Source organism: Notolepis coatsorum (genome assembly GCF_963971535.1).
Source record: "Notolepis coatsorum genome assembly, chromosome: 6".
NCBI lineage: Eukaryota > Metazoa > Chordata > Actinopteri > Aulopiformes > Paralepididae > Notolepis > Notolepis coatsorum.
The window spans coordinates 40197548-40213599 of NC_140170.1; the positions used below are offsets into that span (position 1 = coordinate 40197548).

A 16052-nucleotide genomic window follows, 5' to 3' on the forward strand; every position below is an offset into this window, starting at 1 on the left:
GCCTGTTCGAATCCAGCTCACAGCTCCGGGGTTGTCACCAGCTTGGCTGGCCGTTCACACTAATACAATTGGCTGTATTAGAGGGTGGGAGAAGCTGGCGGGGTGGGTCCGGGTCGTTGTAAACAGCGACTCCTATAGTTCGGTCGGGGCGCCTGCTAAGCGCGGATAGGACCTGAGTGGGATAGTGTGATCCTTCCACACGCTACGCCCTCTCAGGGAGGATCCGCGCTGCCAGGTGAAAAGAAGCGGTTGATTGGCTGGACGTGTGTCGGAGGAAGCACGTGATAGCCTCCACTCTCCCAGATGATCTGACTGTGGGGGGTAAGTGTGCAGCGACCAGGAAGGGGATTGGGAATTGGCATACGACTAACATTGGGATGGGAGAAAAATCGGAGGAAAATGGAGGGGGAAAAAGATCAATAAAAAAAGAAATAAACAGGGCGGTAGTTGCCTGGGTCTAATTTGATGCCTTTTTTCTGCAGGGGGGTCACTCTCGCAATTTTGCAGCTTGCAGTCTGTCATTGTGGTTGTATCTGTAAAAATAAACCCTTACATTTAATTCATTGAGCGCCACGCTCTTTCCCCATCTGTATTGCCTGGCGCCAGCTCTTTTTTTTTTTTTACCATTTTCACGATATTTCATGATCTTTGCAGAGCTATTGTATATTTTATATTATAGCTATGGAGACAATAGTATGGCTAATTTAACGGACACTATTTATAGTCTAACATGTAAAAAAGAGTTTGCTTCTGTACATACCCTCGTTCATTCAAAATCCCAAGATAAACATGGGGGGGGGGGGTCGTTTATCCGACGCTGCGATCATACAGACGCATGTTTTATGATGGAGTTTCGGTAAAGTACACGTAAAACAGACGTTACCTTTGTTTTAGAGGTACTCCATTTCTCACTTCGAGTCCAAAAGTGTCTTGAATCAGAACAGGATCAATACATATAACGTTAGGTAGCCCTCATCCGTCTTCTTGATCTGCTCGGGCCAGACTATAGACGGAGCCGAATAGGTTTCCTCATCGGTCGGTTTGATTATAGTTTTTTTTTACATTTGACCAGTAGTGCTGAGTTCAACATAGTCCATAGTCTGGTGGAAACGCACCTTATCATCCATAATCATCATCCATATAATCCATTTAGTCTTCTTCTTCATAATATCCAATAGTTCGCTCGCCATTGCATTGCAGGTTACTATTGTGTGCTCGGGCCAGACTATACCACGGAGCCGAATAGTGCGAATAGTACATTTTACCAGTAGTGCTGAGTCCAACATAGTCCATAGTCTGGTGGAAACGCACCTTATCATCTATAATCATCATCCATATAATCCATTTAGTCTTTTTCATAATTTCCAATAGTTCACTCTAGGTCGCGATTGTCAAACGTGTCCTGCTAACTGCTGCGCAATGAGTCCCTAGTTGTTTGGGGCTGTGGGGGCTGGCACTAACACACTAATAGCTGGCCCATGCATGTTCATAAGGTACTGCCACCTGGCGAGATTCGATCGTCATTGCAATTCGCAAAATGTAGGCAGATGTGCCAGGGAGCTCCGGCTGAGTGTTTAGAGCGGGGATCAAAGGAAAAAAATCAAAGATCTAAAAATGAGATATTACGTTTTTCGCACTCCAGCGTTGGCGGCGAAACACGAGATATTACGTTTTTGGCACAGAATGAGTTAAAGGCAGCACCACTACTGATCGAGCCGAGACAAAAGCACCTACTTGAATTGGACGAAGGGCAGTGTTTGTTGAGGAGTGAGTTTAATAGACTCAACCTTGCTGTGAGTGAGAGCTATAGTCCTCACTAGCTTCCCCCGTGACACACTATTTACTGTATGCATGTGTCTGTATATGTTATGTATGTAATGTATGTATGAATGGTATGCATATTAATAATTAATTACATGTGTTCATATGTTTGTTCCATTCATATGATGCTGTATATTTGTATAGGGTTCCCTCTGGACAAAGCTGTGGAATATGCCAAGCTGAGAAGCCCGCTGCTCATCAACGACCTCAACATGCAGTACTTCATACAGGACAGGTGACAGTGTGACGATGAATACAAACCTGCATACACACACACACACACACACACACACACACACACACACACACACACACACACAAACACTGACTCTCTCTCACACACACACACACACACACAAACACTGACACACACACACTGACTCTCTCTCACACACACACACACACACACACACGTACACGCTGATTCACATACACTGACACACAATCACTTACATTTTAGATGCTTTATGTCCACATAAATACAGAGTACATTAAGTACATAAACACTAACAGTGCAATTAGCTCATTGGGAGTCATTCAATTATGTTTGACTGCAGCATTCATCGTACACATACAATATTGACACAGATGATGTTTCAAAAACAGATACAATATAATTTCCGTAAAACTATATCTACTCTATGGGTACAACTCTCACTCACACATTCTCTCTCACACTCACAGACTCACTCACACACTCGCACTTACTGGCACACACACACGCACTCTCAGAAAACAGTGTTTTATTCATCATGTCTATCCTCTTAACGAACTCGAGAGGGCTTTGGCTTCATACAGTACGACACTTCCAGATAATCATTTGAGGACCCATTTTAATCTTCCATAGACCCAGGTGTAGCTCCCGACCCACAGTTTGAGAAACTCTGCAGGAACTCACTACAAGCACTCTGTGTGTGTGTGTGGTATTATTTATTTACACAGTTCCTTATGCTATTGTGTTATGCATAGCCGTGCTCTGTGTGTGTGTGTGTGGTATTATTTATTCAGTTTCTGCTGTTTTGTTATGTATATCTTAACCCTCCCCTGCCTCCTACCAACACAAACAACCTAAAGACCTGTAGGAAATGCTGGTAGCAACAGAGGAACACGCATGCATACACACATTTGGAGGGGAGGTGTACTGAATATGAAGGTATATGGTCACAGATCCATGCAAAGGAATGGATCTTTACTACACCGTTGTCCATGATTTATACAAATATGTACAAATATGCATATATATATATATATATATATATATATTTGATCTATTTTATTTGACTATATGTGTGTGTGTGTATATATAATATACATATAAAGTCAAATACATTTGTATATATCATGGACAACGGTGTAGTAAAGATCCATACCTTTGCATGGATATGTGACCATATACCGTGTGTTATAATATATTTATATACTGTACATGTATTTGTATATATTTTTGTGTACCATTTTGAATTAAATATTACCATGACATAAGTATCCCAAGATAAGATGAACACAAAATATGTCATCGCATTATAATTTGTACCGGAAAACGGTACAAATACCATTACACACCAAATACTGTGATATGATATTTTGACCATATTGCCCAGCCCTACTTGGAGGTTGTGTGAACTAGCGGTATGTCTGGTTCCCTCCTAGGAGAGAAGTCTACCGCATCCTAAAGGAAGAGGGCATCGACCTGCCTCGCTATGCCGTGCTGAACAGGAACCCCGACAGACCTGAGGGTGAGAATGGTTTCTTGTCATTCACATGTCTTCATATAATCAGACTTTTTGCACATTGGAAGTATAATAATAATAAATCAAATTTCTATACCGCCTTTCATGAAACCCAAGGTTGCTTTACAATCAAGAGGGCTAGGGAAATGGGGCACTAGGGGAAAAGGGGGGGGGGGGGAGGGGAGGATGAGCGCAGGTAAGGGATAATCAACCTAATATAATCTAAACTAACTTGGTGAAGAGGTGTGTTTTGAGAGCAGTTTTGAAAGTGTCCAGGGTTGGGGCGTTGCGGATTTCAGGGGGGAGAGAGTTCCAGAGGGTAGGGGATGCCACGCTGAAGGCTCTGTCACCGAAAGTCCGTAACCTCGTGCGAGGGATGGAGAGGAGAGCCAGATCGGAGGGTTGTAGGTTCCGGGATCGAGTGTGCTATAGTGTGGTATGAATTAATAAACCCGCAGAGAACCCTCAATTTTCATAGAAGCTTATTTCAAATTAACTCACTTACAGTACACTTTGTATAGAAGGTGTGGCAGAGGCTAAGGAGGTTGAGCGGTCGTCTGTTAATCTGATGGTTCCCGGGGCGAGCCAGGATCGAACCAGGTGTATCGAAGTGCCTGTGAGCATGATAGGTTGGCGCCTTGCATGGTTCCCTTCGCTGTCTGTGTGTGTTTGAATGGGTGAACGTGAGGCATAAGTGCTTAGGATAAATTGTACAGTCTATTTACCATTTACCATGAGTGTTCTGGTATACAGCCAACTTGAAGCTTTGAGCCTGAGGCCAATACTCTTACACTCGAAAGAGACAATGCAATACATGTAGTAGATTGTTATCATATTAATAATGCAAAATTAGAAATGATCAGGTTTTGCAGCAATGCTCATCATTACTGAAAACAACTTAAACATATATTTGGTAGCTAGCCGTTAGTGGGGTCATCCCTATGTTCCCCGGGTTCTATATATATATATTTTTTTTTAAAGAAAGGGTCTTATGTTCCCCACTCTTGAAATAAAGGTTCTATGTTCCCTGGTCCCGCCCGCTCCCGAACGCTCCCGAACAAAAAAAAAGGGTTCTATGTTCCCCGCTGAAATAAAGGTCCTATGTTCCCCGGGTCCTATGTTCCCCTGTAGCGATAAAGGCTTGCCAAATGTGACTAGCCGTAGACAGTAGGGACTTGTTGAGGCATCTTCAAATATATATATTTTTTTGACATATTATGAAAGTACAGATTCATACCTTCAAAATAAGCCATCACTTGAACATTTTGGTGGGATACTTTTCAAGCTACTTCCTATGAATCATGGTGATTATCACAAAACGTATTCAGAGAAAATGGCCTTGAAAGTTTTACACTTACAGTATTAAACAACTACAACCCTACCCAGAATGCATTGTAATCCATGGGCCCCCCTCTCTCTGGCGGCAATTAACACCTGGTCGTGTTCTAGTGCAGGCTCTTTTGTTATGACTGACTGTCTTGTGGCACTGCAAACACACACCCATAGAAGGAAAAGTCATGATAGTTTATTTCAAATTTAGTGTGGTAGTGAAAGGTTAACCTTCTGTAGTGTGGTAGTGAAAAATTAACCTTCTGTGTGTGTGGTAGTGAAAGGTTAACCTTCTGTAGTGTGGTAGTGAAAGGTTAACCTTCTGTAGTGTGGTAGTGAAAAGTTAACCTTCTGTAGTGAAAGGTTAACCTTCTGTAGTGTGGTAGTGAAAGGTTAACCTTCTGTAGTGTGGTAGTGAAAGGGTTAACATTATGTATTGTGGTAGTGAAAAGTTAACCTTCTGTAGTGTGGTAGTGAAAGGTTAACGTACGGTTATGTATATAACCATAGTTATATGAGTATAGTGACGCTCAGCGTCATATTGCAATACTCTTCATATCCAGTATTTGCACTGAAATAAATTCACACATGTACCTTTACTACCACCATCTGTCTGGCCACACCCCCGTCCGCTACCTACAAAAGCAGGGGTGTGGCCATACCATCAGCTCCTTCCCAATTTTCACCACAAGGCAAGATCAAGGGGTCCTCAGTGAGTCCTGATGCTGAGCGTCACTATACTCATATAACTATGGTTATATACATAACCGTACGTTATATTTCATATAGCTCTGCTTAGCGTCATATTGCAACAGAGGAGCTGAGCAGAGCTTAAGCTCGACAAATGTACCCGCTGAGGCCCCCCACAACCATCAGAACCGGGGAGGACCCGAGCCCCCCCGAACCTCCCTAGCGGAGGACGGGAGGGAGTCGGATCCGACTGCGCGAAGAGGAGACTTCAGCAACTCAACGCACAGGGTGAGCAGACCGTGGGGCGTACCCACGACTACACAAACGCACAACCCGCATGCCACTAGGGAACGAACAGAAAAAGGAACAAACCCCCGTTACCACCCCTAATATCACGGGGTCAAGAGCAAAAACCCAACCCCGTGGCAAGGCCGTAGCAGCGGAGCGTGAAGGAGGACCCAGACCCAGAAAGGACTGGACCCCCCCCGGAAAAAGGGGGCCTGGATAGGCCAATGACGCCACAGCATCGAGACCTCACCAGGCGGTCACTAGTGACACCGCTCCCCACATCGCCAGCGTATTCGGACAGGGCCCATCCAAGAGCAGGCCCTTCCCCCCCTATAGCACGCCGCCTAGCTCACTGATCCTGGTATACTCAGGCAGTCACCCATCCAAGTACAACCCAGGCCTGAACCTATACCGCTTCCGAACGAGATCGGGCGTGTTCAGGTTGACATGGCTGTAAGCCCGAAGCACTCAAGAGGCTACACCCACAGCGGGAGCAGGCAGCACACCGGGGAGTCGACCCCCAGAAGAGGTCGATCCCTCAATCCACGCAACAGGCACTTGACCTGAGCCTGGAGCACTGCGGACTAGACGGGCGCCAAAGGGGTCAGCTGAAACAGCACCCCGGCGGAAGGGGCGTATGCTGGCATTGTTGTGCACCATGTCACAGCCTCCACAAAAAAACCCCGACTCTCTAGAGGGGTCGAGGCAGAGAAGGCTGACACGATTGGCAGACGTCATGAAAACGTGCGGGGGCACACTCAAACGGACTAACCCGAGAGTTGACTCCGCTCCAACACACCAGGGAACCAACCACCCCCTTGGTTCAAACATGAGGTGGTTGTTCCTATAACCCCTCAAGAAAAGACTCAAACACAACTGCGGGTATACATTGGCTATACCGCAGTACAAGTGTTTCAGTTTTCAAAAAGGGGTTATCCCAGGCCTACGGGTCGACGAAACAATTTCGGACCGGGCCCGGCGGACCGGGACGTACACAGGGGTGCCAGAGGAGTTCCATAAGAATCACCTCAACAGCCCCCTCCCAGCCCTGCTTAAGCAGGAGAAGAGGGGTGCGAAAAGAATGGAGAAGGACCAGGCCCCTTTAGCGCAGCGCAAGGTGCAACAGTGATGGGTAATACGTAGTAATCACAACCACGAACATCTCCATAACATCAAACCTTGCAACACCCGGGCCGACCCGGCATTTTCCCCCCCGAAAAAAGCACAAGTCCCTCAGGGTACCAGAACAGCAGATCTGCGTCCCCGGCGGACAACGGGTTAACTGACCTGGACCGGCGTGACCAGAATCAGTCCCGTGCCCTAATCACGCCGACATCCCCAACACTAGGAGGGGGGTAGGTACGTGTGTCGATCCAAAACATTATAGAGGGCGCCACCCAGATGGTCCCTTTTGTACCGCGCTCGGTGGCCCACCCCAAGGGCGTGAGACCCCTCTACCTATGCTTTGATCTATTCCGTTAACATCCCCCAGATATGAACGAGAATTCGTCGAGACAAACCTAGTAAACTGGCGCTCGGAAGAGACAAACTCCATCCCAGTTGCCCCATAAAAACGCTGTTTCAATGATGAGCAACCAAGGCGCGCAAGCCCATGCGTGATCCCTATCGGAAGCACCCAGGGCCAGCACTATGTACACGTCGAGACCCTAAACACATCAATGGATAGTCTAACAAGACACCAGATACCGTTCCTCCAAGCCGCCTGGGAGAACGACAAGAAGCCGCTTTTTTATTTTTCATTTTCTACAGAAAAGAAGAAAATACGGACATGGGACGAGGGAAAACACCACCCCGTCAACCATACTTCATAAGAGGGGACGGGGAGCGACGTACCCCTATGACAGGGGGAAACCCATGACTCAACAGACCTTTAAGGCGAGGAGTCAGGGAAACCCTAAACAATACCCCGTCCACCTACTCTAAAAAGGAGAGGACGGGGAACCCCCAGAGAGACTTCCCACGTGAGCAATAGATTGAAAAGACATATTGCAACATTGAGCTATGTAACAATTGGATTAGGACTCTCCGAGGAGGAGGCTCTGAAACTCTGAGGAGGCTCCCTCACTGAGAGGGAGACTCTAACTCACCGAGGAGGCTCTGAACTCCCAGAGGAGAAGACTCTGAAACACCCTGAGGAGGAGGCTCTGACCCAATACACACACTACCAGTAGGGAGCAGAGCAGAAGAACAAACGTCTCTACTGCGTTGCATCACCCACCAAGCTCAATACACATACAACAGAGCAGAACTTTTTTTTTAAGTTCTACTCACCTTGACAATCTGAGGAGGAGGCTCTGAAACTCTGACCAATCAGAAAAAAGGCGAGGAAGATTTGACCAGTTCACCCCTTTATGACCCCTCACCCCTGATACGATGTAATGACAAAGTAGAGCCATGACACCAGTCATAGCATGCTACCTGAAGCGTTTAACAGCTTCACATAGACTCATGTGCGAAACCTGCCATCTGAATTTTACAAAGAAAAACACAGACCCAGAGAGGGCCCCTTTAAGAGCCCCGGTACCAGAGCTTACACATGTGACTTCTGTAGGCCAACACCTAACCCAGTTGTGGATCTTAACGACACACACAACCCTCCATCACAACAAAAAAGGCAAAAGTACACTCTCACTACCGTAAGAGGAACGCCGTTTTTCATAACTAGAGAAGACACAAGTCCTCGATTACGTACTGGCCACAGGCCTTGCTAAGTCCACATGATAGCTACCAAAACAATCTTTTCCCTAGGAAAAAATCGTTTTCTCAAGCAGGAGCACAACCCCAGCAGAAGCTGAGGGATTACACCGTATCCCCACAAACATAGTGAAACAATATATTGTAAACAAAACATGTTTGAGAGGAGGGGGGGAAGCCCCAGGGAACCGGGGGGAATCACCCCTCCCCACCTTCCCTTGATACGACTAGGTTGAACAGGTACCCCTGTTAATATGTGAACACGCTACCTGTTTATTGTCATCACAGGCTGAGAGAAGAACTCACCCCTCGATCATATGTCACTAAGCATAGCTTTGCAGGGTTATTAACCCAACTAGTTGTGAGCTCAACCACGTTAACTAACGTTACATGAACACACAAGTTCTCATCACAACCAACCAGTTCATTTTTACTCGCGTAAAAAACAACGCCGATTTTCTAGGTAGAGAGAAACTATACCAGCGACAAGACTATTCACACACAACACATGTCATATCCCCAATGTAGTGCAGCAACATACGTTTTGGAAAAAATACATTATTACAAAACATTTAGAAGGGAAGGAAGGAAGAGGTGTTAAGTGTCCAGAAGGACTCTTACCTATAACCATGAGCGCAGGCTGAGAGGACTGCAAACACTGGTCTCTCCATGTTGACGAAAGTCCTTGCTGGCGGGGCAACACGGTGTAGGGCCGACTAACATCCTCTGTCAAAGATGACGTCGTAGTCAGAGTGTTATGGCCTGTTATCCTCACGGCTAAAGTTCAACGGTGTAGCATAAGCTAACAGCCAACTCAAGGCCGACTGGTAGCAACAAGCTAACACTCCTGGCCTAGTGAACATAACGAGCCGGCGCCGCATCTAACAGCTAACTGGCTAACAGTTAGCTCACCCAGCTAGCACGCAAGCTAAGCAGCTACCACCGAAACTGCACACGAGAACACAATAAGCCAGCAATTCAGACAGCCGCTGTCTGACTCACCTCCTCATCCTAAGAGAGAAGAGAAAAAGAAATCAACACAGTTTCCAGAACGGTGATTGACAGATATACAGCGGTGTCGGCACAATTCCCTTCATAGGCTGCAGCCGACTTGAGCGTGGAGTTTCCGATAAAGAAGCATCAAACACACTTTTCCTCGTGAGGGTAACTTTCAACTTGAAAGATGGGGCCTTCACATGACAGAAGAATCCGCTCGTCCAAAAGATCCCGGGTTTTAACCACAGACCTTGGTCAGGGCCCACTAGATTGACTATCGTGGACTTCAAACCAGGACCCTCCCTCTGCCGTCTAAGAGGCAGAAAAAAGGATACTAGTCTGGGGCCGGTCTTTGTAAATTGTGCAGCTAACCCCCTCATAGCAACACAACTGGCGCTCGCATAGCAAAAAACATCACTCACCCAGAGGTAGCCAGCTTCCCACAACAGCCGACGCCTCCTGCACAGTCCAGCTGCAGAACCGGAGGTAATACCTGTCCAGCTGCAGCTTGGAGGACTGCAGGTGGGGATTAGACCAGCGACGCGAGCCCCTAATACGAAAAAGCCGGTGGAGGTCAGAATGATCATTATCTTCCAGACACCCCAGTGACGAAAACATTATCGCCGTATTTTCTCGAAAATATTGAGAGAGAAAACAAAGATATAATGTCAACGTAGCTCCTTGATTTTCTACTTTCTTCAAAAACTATTCAGCAACTTAAAGTGGTGTTAACAGGCACTCAACGTGATGAAAATTGAAGAAGGAGCTGATGGTATGGCCACACCCCTGCTTTTGTAGGTAGCGGATGGGGGTGTGGCCAGACAGATGGTGGTAGTAAAGGTACATGTGTGAATTTATTTCAGTGCAAATACTGGATATGAAGAGTATTGCAATATGACTCTGAGCAGAGCTATACGAAATATAACCTTCTGTAGTGTGGTAGTGAAATGTTAACCGTCTGTAGTGTGGTAGTGAAATGTTAACCTTCTGTAGTGTGGTAGTGAAAGGTTAACCTTCTGTAGTGTGGTTGTGAAAGGTTAACCGTCTGTAGTGTGGTAGTGAAAGGTTAACCGTCTGTAGTGTGGTAGTGAAAGGTTAACTGTCTGTAGTGTGGTAGTGAAAGGTTAACCGTCTGTAGTGTGGTAGTGAAAGGTTAACCGTCTGTAGTGTGGTAGTGAAAGGTTAACCGTCTGTAGTGTGGTAGTGAAAGGTTAACCGTCTGTAGTGTGGTAGTGAAAGGTTAACCTTCTGTAGTGTGGTAGTGAAAGGTTAACCGTCTGTAGTGTGGTAGTGAAAGGTTAACCGTCTAGTGTGGTAGTGAAAGGTTAACCGTCTGTAGTGTGGTAGTGAAAGGTTAACCTTCTGTAGTGGTAGAGATGCACATTTCATGCATATAGACTAGTACATACACACACACACTCAAGATGTGTGACATGGCTTGGTTTCATGTTTTGAGGTACCTTCAATTATCTGTAAATAATATGTAAATAATACATACATACATTAGCCCTTTCCTGTGTTAGTGTTCCGTCTGGTCATAATCACTGATATTATAGATGGAAATAGATGAAATATTATTGTCCCTGAGGGCAAGTTGTGTTGTTGTCTTGATATATCTACAAATAGCAGACGAAGCTGGTTGCCTCTGGATCAATGAATGTCTAATATTGAATAATATTATTAGCTATTTTTAACATCCCTAATTCCAACAGTCAATAGGCTTGTTTCAAATTGATACATGAAAAACCCCACACACTCAACAACATCCACCTCAAACCAGAGCATGTGAGCGCGAGCGGAGCGGAGTGGGTGGATTTTGAAGTGAGCGCGGAGTGCGCTTTAAAATGGGTCAGAGTGACTCCGGAGCGAGAGCTCTCCTCCGCTCCGAGCCGCTCCCAGCCGCTCAGTGCACACGATCACAGTGGTTTAAACTGATAATATACATGTAGTACAATGCCAAAGCAATAGGTGGCGATGTAGTTCAAACATGAAGGCCATTTTCAACCTATCAGAAGGGTGAACCGTCACTAGTACACATCCTGCTAAGTCAAAACACAAATCCACCATCTTTAAATCACCTCGGGAACTATTTAGCTACATTTATTTTCAGCAAGAAACAAACAAAGTGCAATAAAAAAAAATGATACATTCACTGTGTTCTGCCTCATTTATTGATGAAACGAAACCAACATCAACACAACCACCACAACCACAACCACCCAGAGCAGAGAGTTTAGTCTCACAAAAAGAGCGCTGGTGTTGTTAGCTTACATGCTAACGTGAATGGGATCTGCCAGTATAAACACTTAGCATTGCGGCTAGGCTAGCGCACATTAGCATAGTAAAGCTAGACAGCTAGTAGAATGGTTGAAAACGTTGTATTTAACAGATTGCAGAATGGGTACAATACGGCTCAATACAAACAATTGTTAAGGGGCCTAGGGGGTGCAGAATCATTTGTGTGCATGTGTGAGGGAAGCAAAAATGGGCAAGGTTTCAATGTTATCATGTTTGGTATCGTGTTAATAGTTGTGTGAATACATTGAATAAATGTCTCAAAATGTACTGACAACTTTGAAGGCTTTTTTTCTCCACTATGTTTTGGTGACATCCGATATGTAGTAGGGCATAACTTGCTTGATATTTGGAGTAGAAAGATGATATTTGTATCATTGGAAAGCTAACATTGTCATCTTTCCATTGGTGTAATACATCTCAAAATTTCTTTTCGCATCAATGTAACTGATTTTGTAAGAGCAAGTCACGTGTGGTGCCGTCAGTCATATTTAAGTAAGGATAGTTTGGATGACACTTCAGCACCAAGGCGCTGTCTACCTGGCGAGAAATAAGCCAATAGTATCCAGCTGCACAGCCGGAGAGCAACGCTCTCAGGGCCATGAACATAGCAGCTACTGCCGGCATCCTCTCATGTTCCCATTAGACTTCATATCAACAGGGTTTAGCTTTGTCAACAACACAGGGAAGTTCTACAAACAGGCCAGAGGATGTATCCATATAGTAAATTAACTATACTTCATAACATGTATTTTTCTTTCCTTTTTTGCTCACACAATATCTTGAATGAATGAATGCGTTTATTTATTTCGAACATAAATAAAAAACAAATGAAATAAAAAAAATAAAAATGATAAAACAATGAAGTAATAAACGGATTAAAAAAACAAACAAGCAAAACAGTAATGTTCGAAAAGGAGTAGGATGAACCTAAACCTTTCCTAAACCAGAGAGCGAGAGAGAGAGAGAGATCATTTGTCAATTGAATACTACAACATCTGAATCATATACCTATTACCTGCCACAGACATCACAGAAGGGTTCGTTTTGATAAATTTCTCAAATGGTCTCTACTGTAAACCATTTGCATTTCCCAGAGAATGTTTGCCAACTTTACCTTCATAAGAAACTGCCTGCTTAAAATGGACCTCCAAGTGGTTCTTCAACATACTCAACCTCATGGCCGTAGCCAGCTATGAGGTCACCGGGGTCTGGACCTCGGTAACTATTTATAACTATTAAAAAAAAAGTTTTTATTAAAAATGTATTTAAATTTTTAATAAATTTTTTATAGAAATATCACAATATACATGTACAGTCGGGAGTTGAACATTTCCAGTAATGTCTGATGTTTGGCAAAGGTACTCTCCCCTGCATTGCTACAGCACTATTTGGTCACTTCTGCCCAGGCAGGGGACATGCTTTGCTTTGAACTAACGTTACTTGTTCAAAGCATGCGCACTTGTGACAGTGACAAGCCTGCGCCGTGGGCTGGACTGGTAATCTGGAAATGTTCCCGGTGGGCCGACACGCCTTTGGGCCGTTATAATTGATTTATAAATTTTTTTAATAAAGTTTGGTCAACGACCGGCCCACTACTAGGCTCGGAGTGACAGAACAGCAGTCACAGCGCAGCCCTGAGAGCGTTGCTCTCCGGCTGTGCAGCTGGACCCTTCTCAAATAAGCACGAAAAAGACGTCACTCGCCACTTAAAGAAATCAAAAGCGTGTATTTAACAACCTCAAAAACTTTCGAAACACGCTTTATATTAACTTAATAAATGTCAACGAAAATGTCCAGTAGGCCTAACTAAATAACAGATATACATCTCTGTTACACGCCAGGAGTGTCTTTTGGCCGAATCTGTCAGACGGCACTGGAGTAGATATACAGTACTGTTACATCCAGAACACACACACACATACACAATTACACAATTACACATGTTGCACCATATCTACACCCTCACACAACTCTGTCGCTTTGTTCAGCTAGCTAGCTGTTAGTAGTGTCCCTCGTTTTAGTTTGGTATTGTTCTTCTCCTGCTAGCTAGCCGTTAGTAGTGTCCCTCGTTTCTAGTTTGGTATCATTCTTCTTCTGCTAGCTAGCCATTAGTAGTGTCCAGCGGTTTCAGTGAGGAATGCTAAAAATGCTTGTTCTCAGAGGCGATCAACAATAGATAAATGTGAGGGGAAAGATTACACTGTAAAATTGCTGAACCTTCCCCTCAAGTGTTCGCACTCAAATGACACCATGACTTGTTGTTTGTGGCCCCAGAAGGTAACCTGGTGGAGGGGGAGGACCACGTGGAGGTGAACGGGGAGGTGTTTCCTAAGCCCTTTGTAGAGAAGCCTGTGTGTGCAGAGGACCATAATGTTTACATCTATTACCCCACCTCGGCCGGAGGAGGCAGCCAGAGGCTCTTCAGGAAGGTAGGACTGTTCAAAGACCAGCTCAACACAAACACAACACTTAAGGAATGGAACAAGAGGTGATGTTAGCTCTCAGAATGTTTCAAGGAAAGCCCAGTCCATGATTGAGTCTTTTGGTATGGTTAAAGGGCTGACGAGCTGACTGAGGCTCACTAACATCTACTCTATGCACAATCACCCCATTGACTTTGTATTGGTTTGTAGACTAACTATCCAGAGCAAGTGAGTGTGCTAACATACAAAATAGGTCTAAAAATCTGAACTATCCCTTTAAGTTTTGCGTGAGGTAAAAGTTTAAACTGTTAATTTTTGGATAATTTTAAGGTTTATTTTATGCCAATAACAATGATACTCTACTGGCCAGTATCTACATGGAAATATTTGAAATATTGCATCTTTTATAGGGATGTTCGATATTGGCTTTTTTACCGATATACCGATATTGTCCAACTCTTAATTTCCGATACCGATATCAACCGATACCGATATATGCAGGGATTCCCCCCCCCAAAAACTGAATCATTTCAGGTAATTAACATTACTTATTACATGGCGTTTTCACATTCGCCGAAATGCTTGCTTGTGATTGGTCAATAGCCCCCCGACAGCGGTCATTATTTTTCAATAATGACCGCTGTGCGCAGCTGTTCGCAATCAAGCCCACTGACACACACTGTTTCAGTGCAATTAGACACTGCCGGTGTTCTGCTGCCGGCGATGACAGGGGGCGGAGCGCCGAGCGGAGCCAGAACGCAGCCAGAACCAGTGTTGCGAGTCGATGTAAAATGAATTAGGTATATTGTTAGTAAGTTAGCCATGTAATAAGCGGGATAATGTATAGCTATACTCGGTCATTGTCGCAAAATAATTGACCTTCACTGACGTTTAAAACACCTCGCCGAAGCGGCTCGGTATTTTAAACTCCGTGTCGGTCAATTATTTTGCGACAATGACCTCGTAGCTATACATTATCCCTTACATATCTCTTATCGTGGAATTAACGCAACATTATGCATACTTTTGACAATAAATAAAATCTGAATTTGTTCTTACTTGCTTGCCTGGGTAAATAAAGGTTAAATAAATGTAATAAAAAAAAAAGTAAATATATATATATTTTTTTTTATCCACTTTTTCTCCCATCCCAATTTTTCGTATCATCCAATTCAACCCTCCCCTGTCTTTGAACGCTGTTTCTTGCCTCCCACAAGCCGGCTGCAATGTGGACTAAGTCATACATAGCACGAGTCCCCTCTGATACTCGAGGTAACAGCAGTCGCATCCTTCCACCTGCGCGGCTCGATCTTTCAACGTCAGGGGTCTGGGCTTTGGAGGGGCCCCGCCCCCGTCGCTTCCTGATTCTACTGCGCAGGCGCACCAACCGACCTGTAGGAGTCGCTGTCCACAACTCCCGATCCCCACCCATCAGTTTCCCTCCCCCTAATACTGCCAATGTGTATTAGTGCGGACGACCAGCTAAACTGAAAGCAATGTGGAGCGCTGGGCTCGAACAGGGAGGCGAACCTGTTCGAGCCTAGTCTCCAGTATTCGTGGTGAGCGCCTTGGCCACTGCACCACGTAGCCGCCCTATATATATTTTTTTAAACCGATACCGAATTTCCGATATCACATTTGAATGCCAATATCGGCCGATAATATCGGACATCCCTAATTTTTTATAATCCCACCTCTATCTCCCTATTGAACTGAGAGTGACTGCAGTAGGCAGTTTAATTAGGAAAGTAGTAAATCCCAA

At 44.8% G+C, this 16052-nt stretch overlaps 1 protein-coding gene across 4 annotated transcripts in view; it reads left to right on the forward strand.

Moving 5' to 3' along the window:
- Window positions 1-16052, forward strand: part of LOC311230657 (inositol hexakisphosphate and diphosphoinositol-pentakisphosphate kinase 1-like) — a 254567-nt gene that overhangs the window by 97948 nt on the left and 140567 nt on the right. For all 4 annotated transcript variants that reach the window (XM_084317006.1, XM_084317007.1, XM_084317008.1 and 1 more), the window contains exons 4-6: window positions 1966-2056; window positions 3472-3557; window positions 14142-14296. In XM_084317006.1, coding sequence (XP_084173132.1) covers window positions 1966-2056; window positions 3472-3557; window positions 14142-14296 — 332 coding nt within the window. The remainder of the gene's footprint in view (window positions 1-1965; window positions 2057-3471; window positions 3558-14141; window positions 14297-16052) is intronic.